At 35.3% G+C, this 14,249-nt stretch overlaps 1 protein-coding gene across 1 annotated transcript in view; it reads left to right on the top strand.

The window, feature by feature from the left end:
* LOC149534834 (ribonuclease III domain-containing protein RNC1, chloroplastic-like) overlaps nt 1-14,249 on the top strand; it is a 56,476-nt gene that overhangs the window by 17,586 nt on the left and 24,641 nt on the right. The window contains exon 4 of the mRNA XM_089805191.1: nt 12,929-13,015. Coding sequence (XP_089661317.1) covers nt 12,929-13,015 — 87 coding nt within the window. The remainder of the gene's footprint in view (nt 1-12,928; nt 13,016-14,249) is intronic.

Raw genomic sequence — 14,249 nt, 5'->3', positions numbered from 1 at the left:
CTGCCAACTTTGAAGAAGTTTGATGGTCCATGTAGAGAAAAGATTGCTATTGAGCTGGTATGATAATTTATTTGCTTCACTGCTTTATATAGTCAATGTCTAGAGTGCAGGGACACTACTTTATATAGGCCAATTGGTGGCCAATGAGAAATTATTTTTTATTTAATTTTCAGGCCATATTGGCTGACCTTGTTTGAATGGTTTAATGCTTTTTTTAAATGCACATCTTTTCATTTCAAAGTCCTGGCCCTTGTATGGGGGGAAAAACGAAGCAACAAAGAGGATACAAATCCTTGTGGCAGGGCAGAATTCTGTCTTTCATTGAGGATGATAACTTTACTAACCCATAGTTGCTACCTTCCACTTGTGTAAAACATGGGTCAGCTCCATCACATTGGGGTGATATTGGCCAATGCGGAAACACGAGGGGCCTAAGAAATGTTTACTTGCGTGGAAATGCATAATGCATGAGGATAGAATCCTCAAGGGAGGACAAAGTCTGCCCTCCCTTGAAGATAAAACTTTTCTCCCACTACTTAGATTGTAACTTTTAGTTTATTTGAGTTGGGTAGCATCATTTTTATTTTCTCAAAAAATCTCAATTTGTCTTTTATTCTTGCGGAATTGCATACTGTCCTAGGATTCTCTCTAAGGTGATGGGTGAAATTTCATGGTTCAAGATGATAGAATCCTCTATTTGGGTAGAAATCTGATAGGTGTGAGGATTTCATCTTGTAAATGCCATCCCTTCCTTCACTCACTCTCTTCGTTGTTTTGTTAGATTCAATATACTTTGATATTTTCTTGAAAGTGTTCAAACACTTCACCACATTATGCAAGACCCAGGTTGGTGTTTTCTTCAATCGTGGCGAGATTTTGTCAGAGGAGAGGATTACCAAATCCTCTTGCCCCAATGGAATCCACCCACAGGTGAGGATTTTTCTCATTATCATCACCCTTCAAATGCCTTTCATTCTATCTTCTTGGGTTCAAACTTAGCTTTGTCTTGACTCTCGATCACTTCCTCTACACTCAGATAATTTACCAAACATTTTTTCCTTATACATTCAAATTCTTTACTACTTCCATACTTAGTCATCTCAAGGCATCTTTGAAAAATTCTGCCACTATAGCAATAGCTACTTTTATACATATATCGTTCCTTGCCATTTAAATAATTCAACAAAGTAACAAGTACATCCCGTGGCCTAATTGCCTTTGCAAAGTATCCAAATGTATTCACTGTTGCCCTCCAAGTACCCTTCTTGTGTGCTTTCAACATCTCAAGAAGTGTAAGGAAAATTCTCATCCATTTTCAAATTTCTTAATTGGATATCCAGCCTATTTCCTCCAAATATTCTTCTAACCAGAGAACAGCTCTAGGATCCAAATAGTTGGTAAATTCATCAAGTTTAAGAAGGGTAGACTGAATAGACAGTGCTCTCGCCAAAGAGATTCTCATATGCCAACCTCCACTGAAAGACTTAGTAGGCTGGGCCTGCATATCTTGCGTGAAACCAGCCAAAAGCTTGGAAGGCAGAGCCTCTGCTGCATTGGATCCAGTCACTTGCAAACTCTGCTGGTTGTTATTCCTTGCCTTGAATATGCAGTCCTTTGATGGAGTATTGATTCAGATATCTATTTCTATTCCCCAATAAATGTTGTGACTTCTTGCCTTGACAACCCAAGGACACTGCTAAACTCTACTGCCCATTCACATCACGGTCTTTATCTTTCCAAAGACGACTCCACAGCATAGATGGTGCCTGTGGCAAGGAGTAGCAAGGACCGGATACACATATAATGAAATTCAATATAGATGAATGTGAATCCACAAGGAATGGTAGCTGTCAGCAGACAAGAGCTTGCACAGATAGCTCCCATATTGGAGAAATAATATATTCATGGGATAATAATATACCAACAAATATTGGAAGTCAAGGTATAAATTCCCACAAGAACGAGTATAGAGGCTGGAATAAATATATTTAAATAAATACCATCTCTTAAATTTCTTACGGCAAATATTCTTCCATTGTATCTGAATTCCTTCATTTTGTAATTTTGATAAACTGCCATTGCTAATGTATGATCCTAGCTACTTACTGCAACTTCTCATGTGTAGGCTGAAAGTGATGGAGCAAAGGCATCAACTACAAGTTGCCAATAGAAAGTAATTGGGCCCCTCAACTTTATCTCCACTGCATTTAAAAAACTCACAGAAGGCTGGCACACATTTTCCTTCACAGGAGCATCACGCTAGAAACTTCTATTAAACCATGGACGGTGGAATGAAGTTGTTCCAATGCAAATCGCAAAATTGCAAAATGGAAGGGATTGGTATGTGAACCAAATTAACGATTTATAAAACTACCTGCGAAAATGCTGCTATATGTAATGTTACCCCTTCGCGTTTTGGTTGATGTTCCAAGGAATCCAATAACATGAATTGGAACACAACTATTTTCTGTCATTCACTTGGGGATTCCATATCATGTGCATCTAGGAATCCTGTATGCAAGCCTTCTGAGGACCATTGCAGATTTCTCCTAGAGACTTATTCTACAATATTCTTTGATGCTTGTCCTTCGATATATACCACACACTATTATAATGATTTTGATTCAAATACCCTTGATAGTCATATTCGATTCCTGTTCTGCAAAGTCACCAAGCTGTTGGTTTTAGAGGTAGCATTAGTAATTGTAATATATTCAATGACAGATTTGAGATCCTGTGCTACTGGTTAGATCAAAAAATCTAAACACTTCTATCACCATAAAGCATCACCACTGGAGCAAGTATTGCCATCACCAAATAGATTGCATTCTTTATAATATATTATTATTTCTTGAATTTGGACCATCGATTACTATTTAAGAATTATGACATCCTGCCTATAAAACTACCTGCGAAAATGCTGCTATATGTAATGTTACCCCTTTGCGTTTTGGTTGATGTTCCGAGGAATCCAATAACATGAATTGGAACACAACTATTTTCTGTCATTCACTTGGGGATTCCATATCATGTGCATCTAGGAATCCTGTATGCAAGCCTTCTGAGGACCATTGCAGATTTCTCCTAGAGACTTATTCTACAATATTCAATGATGCTTGTCCTTCGATATATACCACACACTATTATAATGATTTTGATTCAAATACCCTTGATAGTCATATTCGATTCCTGTTCTGCAAAGTCACCAAGCTGTTGGTTTTAGAGGTAGCATTAGTAATTGTAATATATTCAATGACAGATTTGAGATCCTGTGCTACTGGTTAGATCAAAAAATCTAAACACTTCTATCACCATAAAGCATCACCACTGGAGCAAGTATTGCCATCACCAAATAGATTGCATTCTTTATAATATATTAATATTTCTTGAATTTGGACCATTGATTACTATTTAAGAATTATGACATCCTGCCTAATTTCACAATATAAAATATTTTGTCCCCTCGCTCCACTGTAATGATGCTGGCAGGCGTGAAACCCTACCAGACAATGGTCGAAGTGAAACAAAAAAAAAACTCAAATTAGAAGAAAATTGTGGGGAATAACTCTGTAGGAGCTTGTCAGTGTATTATGTACCATATGCCCTGGTGACTCCACCGGGAAAGGATGTTATTCACAAGCATCTAGGGACAATAATTCCAGCGGCTCCCAGTTTTGTGAGATCCACTATACCAAAGCAGTGTCACCTTCATAGAAGGGGCAAGTCAATGTCGCAACATTGTTTTGAACTGGTCAATATCATGCAGGATACAATCAGTTGAAAAAATTCACCTCAGCCATCAGTCTGACTTAGCAATGACATTTGAAGAATTTTCCACCAGACTTAAATTTTTTCTAAAACTTTATACGTCTGGTAGCGTACTTGGCTCTGATACCATATTAAGTTTTGATCAGATTTATAGTTTATAGGTATTTTAAATTTAATCACCAATCTTCAGATGTATCTGCAGATTCTATATTATATGTTGCTGAGACATGATGAGAATACAATATAGATCTGAACAATATATATGATCTCACTGCTGTACCTTGCTTTGCACTTATCAATTTCTCTATTTATACAAGTTGCATACACCGATAAAAAAAAAAAAAAACCAAACAAATAAAAAGTAAAAAAATAAAAAATATATATATATATATATATATATATATATATATATATACATATATATATCATGAGGAGACATGTCTCCTGCAGAGACATTTCTCTACATAACTAATTATGAGTTTGCCATGATAACTATCAAAACTGACCTTAATGTGATGTTGATCATTATTGATTCTTAATCATCCATAAATTTTATGCAAATTCTATACTCATTATTGACTATTATGGTTGATGAAAAGTCGATACTCATCATCAACTAATGCAAAGTTGATACTCATTATCAATGCTCAATATGATTAATATCAATAGCATGACTAATAGTTATTATATGTCTACATGATTATTAATTTATTAATTATTAACCATGATAACCATATTCATAATAATTAATTAGAGCATTATACAGAAAGGATAGAGATCAAATGCTCAAGGCCGATAGGCCACTTATGCATTTGATTTCATTGATTGGAATGATCTGACCCAAGCTACAAATCATTAACACTCACAACACTGCACTACCAATGGATGACCCTCTGCATGTGCTAATCTACTGTCTAGTATTTGCTGGGCCAATGGTGTTCGGTCTTCTTTGTTCATTGCTTTCCAAATATCTGCAATATCAATGTGCCGCAACTCCGTATCTGCTATCTCAGGAAGTGTGCTTTTAAGTATTGAGGTAGACTCTTAGCCTTGGTAATTGTATTTCATTGCTTTTGTAATAATCTCATCTTTGGTACAGCTGGGAATATAGTATGAATCGATAATCTTCACCTCAAATGAACAAAGTCAGTTGAAAAGTTTTGTGAATTGCATCATTGGTTATTATCTTCTCATAGTAATCAAGTGTTGATTAACTTGAAAGCATGGCCATATGCATTCTATCAAACTGATGTTAACTCCTTTTATGATTTCCCAATTCCATGTGCTCCACATTGTACATCAAACCCATTGTATTTATAATTATCGAATCTGTTATCTGTGTGATGTGGAGTTTCTAATGCTTTTTCAACAAATTCAAATGCTTTTTTTCGCTATCCATTTCTTGAGATAACATTTTGTGATTACATATGTCGCATGCATTCCCAAGTTCCTTTAGTCGGACCATCTAATTGAACTTGGATTTATGGAGGAAATTCAAGTTCGTAATAATTTCTTCCCTTGGCTTGTAGACTTAGTCATGATTTTGTACTTGGATTTTGAATTCCATCTTGAATGCCTTGAACTTGGACTTGGATTCATATCATGATATTTGTCTTGGAAGTCCTAAGTGACATGATATGTCAAATTTCGTCCATGAAATTAATATTTTAGCAAAGTTTTACCCATTCTGTACTTGATTCGAGTTTTCTGATATTTAATATAACATTGTTATTTAATATAGTATTATTTTATTTAAAATAACATTGAGTTATTTAGTTTAATTATTTAGCAGTGTCAATCTATTTTGACAATTCTGTGGATATATTACTTATATTTAAAAATAAATAACTTAATATAAGGTAAATTTAATGTCAGTTTTTTTTCCAAATTTCTACCCTTGCCAAATTTCATGCAAATTTTATGATCGATGAACTCAAATTCAAATTCAAACCTTGTGACTGAGCTTGGAACAATCTGGTGTACGTTGAGCATCTTGTAGCCAGCTGTTGGATGAAGTTTTCACATTGTACCTTGCTTGAAATCGTTGATGAATGACTTGCAATTTGATGATCTTTGTTTTAAGCCTTTGAACTTAATCTTGCCACAACCCTTCAGTCTCTGAGCATCTTCAACCTACATGCATAATCCATTAAGTACTGAATTTGTTTTATTGTAAAGATTAAAAATTGAATAACAAGAAATGAAATTCAAAACCAAGGTTACTCATGAATAATCTTAAAGTATTTTACCTTACAATTTTTTCATTTCATCCTAAAACCTGGTATGCGAATGAAAATCTAATGATAAAGCATATGAATTCCATACCAAATTTTCATTTTCATCCAGTTAAGTTTGAACTCTTCAAAATGCTACATCCATTAGCAACATACCTCATATAAGCTATATGCTTATGACAAAAATCTGAGTCCTTTTAAGGCCCATTGTTGATATTTGACTTTAAAACTCAGATTTTATGCCCAGATTTGAAATACACAGTACTGAGACTCTGATTTTGTTGAAAATTGAAGTGTTAGCAGCCCAGATTTATAAAATTTAATTGTTTTTCAATGTCTCCTTTCAATCCCAACCTGCTACCACGTGAAAATTCAAATCACCAACCCATGTCTGCAAGTAAGAAGGTCTGGTATCTTTATTAAGTCTTCCTTTTATACCTTCGATTGATTATAGCCATGTAGATTTCGGATTAGTCTGCAAATTCGAATTGCCAAGAAGTGATCGCTGCTCCTAGAAACTCGATCTGCCCTGCAAATGTTTGATTTGATTTGTTTTGTGTTTGAAATGAAGCAATTTGCTCACCTTTTATATGACAATTAAGTCTGAGGTGCATCTCTTCTTTACCCAGGCCGACTTATCTAGGGGAAAAAAAAAAAAAAATTGAAACCAAATTATTTAACTAAAATCACACCATCTCATTAATAAAAATCATAGCTTCATTATTGATTTTAAATTGCACCTCATTAGCATTTGGCCTTTCACTTGCATTTGAGCCCTTTCAATATTCAAATCAGGTCTCCTTATTTAAAACCATGGTTCATTCGAACAAATCTATGGTCCCCTCATTGGTGATTTAATAAAACCAATTTCCTTTGTAAGTTCAATCACCATTAGTAAATGCATTCATTAAGCATTAATGATTTCCCTTGGAGACAATCAAATTCATGGCTTCTTTTCACAAAGTTTTGACCTCTTGAAATTTCATAGCAATTTAATAAAAATCCATTTCGTTTTTTCATTTGTTCGCCTTTAATAAATGCATAAACTTGACATTTAATGATTTTCATTCAAACTTCAATCATTTTCTCCCCATTAAGGTTGATACTCATATAAGGAATGCCTTGCTGGCCATGTTTGTTGAGTTTCAAAATGATTTTCCACAGGTTGGAATTGGAGGTCTGATGTGGCAGTTGCCACATCACATATCGGATCCCACTGCATGCTGTGTCAATGCTTGTCATATGAGACAATGGATTCCACTTCTCAATGCATCAGTATACCACTGGAGAGGGCAGATTCCACCGCTTGATGTGGCAAGCCAAACTTAAAATTAAAACCTTCATTTGTCAATCAAAATCATATTTAAATACTTGCAGGGAAATAACATTCTTGACAATCACCTTCCTTGTTGCCATTTAACTTAATCAATTTTTTCGATTTGTCAAGGCTTGCCATTTGAGAGGGTGGATTCCACTGTTGGATGTGGCAAGACGCATCAAGGCAGGTCAACATTCAGACATCAATGAAGCGATCATAACTCTGAAATCAGACTCTTATGTACCAACAAAAATCAGAGATTCACATCAAGTGTCAACTTGATTTGGAAACTTTCAACATAGAGATAAAATTAGATTTTCATTCCCACTTTGTAAGACAAAATTCAGACTTGACAATTTGGTATAACCATTTAAAGATCAGTTTTGTAAACGTTAGATGCTGTTTTCATTTGAATGTCTCATAGAGCAGGTCGAGTTTGAGAAATTGATGTGGCATGGTCGGATTGAAGGCCTTGTGTAGGATTGTAGACCTTGATCTTAAAACCTTGACCTAAGACTACTCATAATCAAACTGATGACTACCCAAAGTTTGTATGCATGGGAACAAAAACCAACAATACATGACTAGAAATTACTATCCTTAGCTATTCAAAAGGAAATTACGCATATGCTCATCATTTAGATGGAAAAGTCAAGGTGAAGTGTCAAAGAGAAGTCAAGGTAACTGAATGAAGAGAGAAGCAAATTCAAGAAGTAGAGGCACAACTAGAGGCACACATGCTTATTAGGGACCTAGGAAAGATTTATTCACCTTAGTAGACTGTTGATTTGGGTCCATTGAGAGAGAATTAGACATGACTATTAGGGTAGGGTGTGATTAATTTGGTTCCCTATCCTTGTTTGCATCAGAATTTGTACAGGTCCTCATTGAATGTGTTTGCCTAGTGATTATGGTGCTTCTTGCATCGCAATTATCATTCTTGGTGCAAGGAAGAGGATATTACGAAGTAATTGGTAAAATACTTGCTGAATATTAATAGAGACCGAGAGGTCAATATATAGTATTATATACAAAAGAATAAAATGATGTTTCCTTGGGAAACGATCGTAAAGAATAGAAACATTCTATTCTAGCTAAAAGAAAGCTAAAGAAAGCTAACAGATAACTACAGACTAGCTAATATTAGAAACATTCTAATATTTACAATAGATTACAAATAGATAACCATTAACTAATAATAGAAGATAAGTAGGAGATAATTTCTACAACAAGTCAAATTGTGATATTGCTATCAAGATTTAATTGTGTGATTTTGAGTCAAACTCATTGACCCATGTTTCATGAGTAGTGATTCAACATGAATCCATCTCTCATGAGAATAAATGGAACACTTAGCACTCATTGGATCTAGGTGATGCTCACAGGGGTGAAGCACTGGGACTTCCCAGGAAGTCACCCATCCCAGTACTACTCCAGCTTGAGCACGCTTAACTACAGAGTTTCCTCCATGGTTAAACCCAAAAGCTTGCAACCTCATTTGCAAAATCTTCACCAAGTGTTGTGCCTTAATAATAAAAGCTTATTTATTATTGTAATACCCTCCGTTAATGGTTAATCTATCCACAACACCAAGTTGTCCTCTGAATTTAACAAACTTATCAAGACCAAGAGGCTTGGTGAGAATGTCTACAATCTGATCCATGGTAGGAAAATATTGCAAGTCTATTGGCCCCTTTTGAACCAGTTGTCGTATGTAGTGACAGTGAACATCTACTTGCTTGGTTCATTCATGGAAGACTAGATTTCGTGCTAACTTGGTAATGCCTTTGTTATGAACAAACAAAGTGGTCGGTCCTGCTTGTGACATCTGCATATTCCCAAGCATCCAATGAAGCCAAACAACTTCACAAGCTGCCTTGACTGTCCCTCTGTATTCAAGCTTTGTAGAGGAGAGAGAAACTGCTTGCTACTTCTTGCTGGTCCATGTGATGGCACTGGATTCCAAACTAAACACATCCAGAAATTGACTTTTTATCATCAACAAAGCCTACCCAATTTGAATCTGTGAACCCACTAAGTCTAGGATTAGAATTTTGAGAGTAAAGAAGTTCAAAATCTGTAGTGCCCTTAACATAACGAAGCACACGCTTTGCTGCCATCTAATGATTAGCCTTAAGGAGCTGTCATAAAATGTGAGATGTAGTTGACTGCAAAGCTGATATTAGGCTTAGTAGCAGAGAGGTAGATGAGGTTGCCTACTAGTTGTCTGTATGTAGTATCATCAATAGGAGGAGAATTAGACGTGGCTGATAACTTGTGACCTTTCCCCATGGGTGTAGATGTAGGCTTGCAATCCTGCATGCGGAATTTGTCTAACAAAGCCTTGGCATATTTGGACTGAGAGATGAATATACCATAAGACTATTTCCAAACCTCAAGACCGAGGCAATAATGCATGAGCCCAAGGTCAGTCATATCAAAAGACTGACATAAATTCTATTTGATATCCTGAATCAAAGATACCAAATGGCCAGTGATGATCAAATCATTGATATAAATAACCAGAATGATGATGTCATTGTCAGTAGTCTTGATGTACAAATTTGAGTCTGAAGTACTCCTCTGGAAGCCTTGATCACTGAGGTACTTATCAATTTTCATATACCAGCCTTGATCACTAAGGTACTTATCAATTTTCATATACCAACCTTGATCACTGAGGTATTTATCAATTTTCATGTACCAGCCTTGATCATTGAGGTACTTACCAATTTTCATGTACAAATTTGAGTCTGAAGTACTCCTCTGGAAGCTTTGATCACTGAGGTACTTATTAATTTTCATGTACCAGCCTTGATCACTGAGGTACTTACCAATTTTCATGTACTATGCCCTAGGGGCCTGCTTCAAGCCATAGAGAGCTTTCACTAATCTAAGAACCTGATGTTCTTTACCGCCAACCTTGAAACCAGGAGGTTGCGTCATGTAGACCTCTTTGTGGAGATCACTATTCAAGTAAGCACTGTAGACATCCATCTAATGGACCTTCCAGCCAAATTGTGTTGCCCTGGCTAGGCTAATTAGATTGTGCTCATCTTTGTAGTAGGGGCAAAGGTCTCCTCATAATCAATACCCTGATGTTGAGAAAAGCCCTTTGCAACTAAATGAGCTTTGTACTTATCCAAAGTAACATCAGATTTGTATTTGATTTTGTAAACCCATTTGTAGCCAATGAGTTTCTTCCCTGGCGGAAGATCAGAAAGCACCTAGTTGTTATTCTTCAACATGCTTTGGTGTTCAGATGTCATGGGCTGTTCCCACTCTGGAATTCCTTTAATCTCATAATATGTTTGGGGTGAAAAATTTAGTCTTTCATTATTGGTACCATGATTTTCACCCAAAAAGAATGTTGTTAGTTTTTGGATCCACTGGCTCGAAAATTGAGGCACCTAGAAAAAGCAAACAACAAAACAATCGAGATCTCAAAAAACCCACCAAAAATCCACTCATGTTTTTTGATTTGGTATAGAAAATTAGGGTTTTGAACAAAAACGGCCCTGCTGGAAAAAAAACCACAAGAAATGGTGGAAATGTGCAGAAAAAACAGATGACAGTTGCAGAAAAATGGGCGTAAGAAGCAAATATCACAAAAAATAATTTTAAAAAATATTGCTCTGATAATTTCGAACAAGAAATTATAATATTTTCTAAAAAAAATTCAAAGAATTAGCTCTGATACCATATTACAAAGTAATTGGTAAAATACTTGCTTAATATAAATAGAGATCAAAAGGTCAATATATACAAAAGAATAAAACGATGTTTCATTAGGAAACGATCGTAAATAATAGAAACATTCTATTCTAGGTTAAAGAAAGCTAACAGATAGCCACAGACTAACTAATATTAGAAAGATTCTAATATTTACAATAAATTACAGTAGATAACCATTAACTAATAATAGAAGCTTATCTATTATCGTGATAGAGGGATTCATATGGGTATTGGGTTATGGTATGAAAAATGTTTTTCTTGGGTATAGGTATGGGTTTGGATGAGTAAAATATAAATTTTAAAATATACAATGTAATATTCATAATTGTCAATAAATAAAATATTTAAGTACCTTTTAATTTGCAAAAAGAAAAGACTCCTAAGTACATAATTCAGTGACTTGTCAAATCTCAATGCAGTGAATGCACAATGAAAATTAAAATCATTATTTAGTAATCTTCATATTGCTCCTAATCAATAGAATCAGATTCAGCATTTGGTCCAATTTCATTTGAAATTTTGAGAAATGAGTTATAATGCCACTTCCACTAACCATGTCATATGTAGAATTTTCCTCATATAAATAGGGTTTTGGAAAGATGTGCAACAACAATGTTTAAGTCAGCACATTGAGGAGTTAGATTCAGATTCCTTGCTCCATCCACATTATAATCAAGTTTCTTATGTGACAAGAGATCCCAATAACTAGTGTATTGGGGGCAACACCCCAACTAGGGTTGAGGTGCCTCATGGGATTTTGGGGTCAATGCCCCTGGTGGAACCAAGGATCAGCCCCCACAACCAGCCCCAAATGAAATCATTTGAAGCCACATAAACATTTATGGTGCATGCTAATCTCACAATTCTATCACTTATGGGTGAAACTAGGTATTTAGTACTTCCGATTTTTTTTTAATCGATTAAAAAATAAAATTGAGCAGCCTTTGGGTTGGCCTATGGTCTTGCTTGGGAATCCAAGGTGCCTAGAGGTGGTGAATCAGCCCTAGACTAGATCCATATGGCATGGGGAGATTTCCAAGAGAATTCAATAACATAGATAAATAGTCTTACATCCGAATATAGTTCAAACTTCAAACACTACTTCTCTATAAGGGTCTTCTTTAGTAGCTGTTGGAGCAATGCATCTCTTCAGTTATAATCCACAAAAAGAGATAAATGATTTTGACGTAGGTCTTTTTTTGAGAATGGTAAAGTCTCTCTCTATGCATCCACTTTTTTATGTTCTCACCATTATATTAAGGGTTCATTGTCCCTTTCTTGGTATTTGCACTGCTTTTATTAAACTAGATGAATTCTTCTCATTACAAAAATAAAATATTAAGTTATGTGAATTTTGTAATCATTGAGAAGAAAAATTATTTGTACATCTGCTATATATGTGTATGGTTGTCTTTGCTCTTGGCAATGTAGAGAACCTAGCTTATAATCATGGTTATCAATGTTTGATCTGTAGGGATACCTTCCTACCTTTACACACCATAGAACCTTATATATTCCATTCAACTCCTATCTATTGACATATCTTTATCCTATTTGTTATCATATTTTTTCGTTTACAGTCCTATTTTGTGAATACAGGGCAAGGCTGTGTACAATCAAAGGAGGTCATAGATATTTGATTAGGAGATGTAATATTCTGTGGATGTTTTCTTTGCCACAAGTTGTTTTCTTGTAATGTCAGCGCTTTCCTTTATTCACTAACAATATTTGCTTCCAAGGAGTTTTGACAAACATTCTTATACGTACGAGTTTTTATTGTTCTATGTTATTTTTCCACCAAGCATTATTGTTTTGTTATTGTTCTGTATATCAGCCAAGTTATAATGGTGAAATTTCTTTGATTGATATGCAGCTCTGTTTCTTGCATCCATCAAAATACAAGTTTGAGCATCCTCGGTTTTGCTTTGAACGCTTTGAATATGTTGGGCAAAATATTCAGGTAACTACTTGGACATTTTATCTCGTCTCTTGGCTAGATCTAAGCTGCTTTGAAAAAATATACATTCTCTAATAGGCTTTTTTCCCTTATCTTGGGTTGAGAGTAAATTAATCTGCAGACATAAGCAAAAGAGGCTAAACTGATATGCCAAAATAGGCTTTCAGAAAGCTGACCAAAAGTGGTAATTAAGAAGAGATGGGCAGTTTATGGTAACCATTATTGAGTGACAGTGGTCACTAAGGGTAGATTATTTTGCAGACATAAACAAAGTGACAGTATTGATATTTTAAAACAGGCCTAGACAACAGCTGACTAAAATTGCTTAGTGAGAAGTAATGGCATTTGATAGTGATAAGTATGAAGTGTCGGTGACCATTACAAGAAGTTTCTCCAATGGACAAAATAGGAGGTTGTTTGCCCCATCTTTGCAGGTGGCCTTTCATATCTTTCAAATTGCATGATTTGAATTATCAGTCAGTCGTTTAAGAACAATATCTTGTCTGACTGAAATTTCTATTAGATTCTGGGTCTGGGCATGTGTTTACCTCCAAGGTTTCCAAGTTGCGGTACCTAGATTTTTTACAGCATTGCTTCATGGTCATCTTCTGCACAAATATTAGTTGTCCCTTGAAGAGAAATAGTACTGATCAACCAATACAAGAGAAGCAATATTGATAAACCGATATAAAAGAAGCAATGCTAACAGAATCTTCAATGAAGTAGAAAGAAAATGATGGCCGACTCTCAGAATAACATGATTATTTATCCTATGGAACTCTTTCTGCAAAAAACTATTGAAAACAGCATTCAATTAACTGTATTAACGTTAATTCACATGCTGAGTATTTACAAGTACATCATTGTAGGAAGCAATTAGACAACATTACAAGCTGATGGGTATATAGTCATGAGCTGAATACTCACCTTGAGAAAGTACCCATGCTCTTTTTTCCCCCGGGGGCTGCTGCTGCCCACCTGCCACTCCCAAACCCTTACATCTGGGTGATGCCCTAGGCCACACTAATTGTTGACCAGTGTGGCATGCTAGATGCTAGAGATCTTTTATCATCTCTAATCTGCTCACATGAAGGAAGCAATTACTTCAGCCTTCTTTTCATCTTTATGGAATTGGTAAATGTTCTATATCAGAGGGATGGAAAAATAAAAGTATATTATTATTCAGGATAGACTTTACATAGAGGAATGCCATCTTTATAAATAATTTCCTAAAATA

This window comes from Cupressus sempervirens, chromosome 10, assembly GCF_028749045.1.
Source record: "Cupressus sempervirens isolate cs-2001-9-10 chromosome 10, ASM2874904v1, whole genome shotgun sequence".
Classification (NCBI taxonomy): Eukaryota; Viridiplantae; Streptophyta; class Pinopsida; order Cupressales; family Cupressaceae; genus Cupressus; species Cupressus sempervirens.
This window is presented reverse-complemented; position numbering and strand designations above follow the sequence as displayed.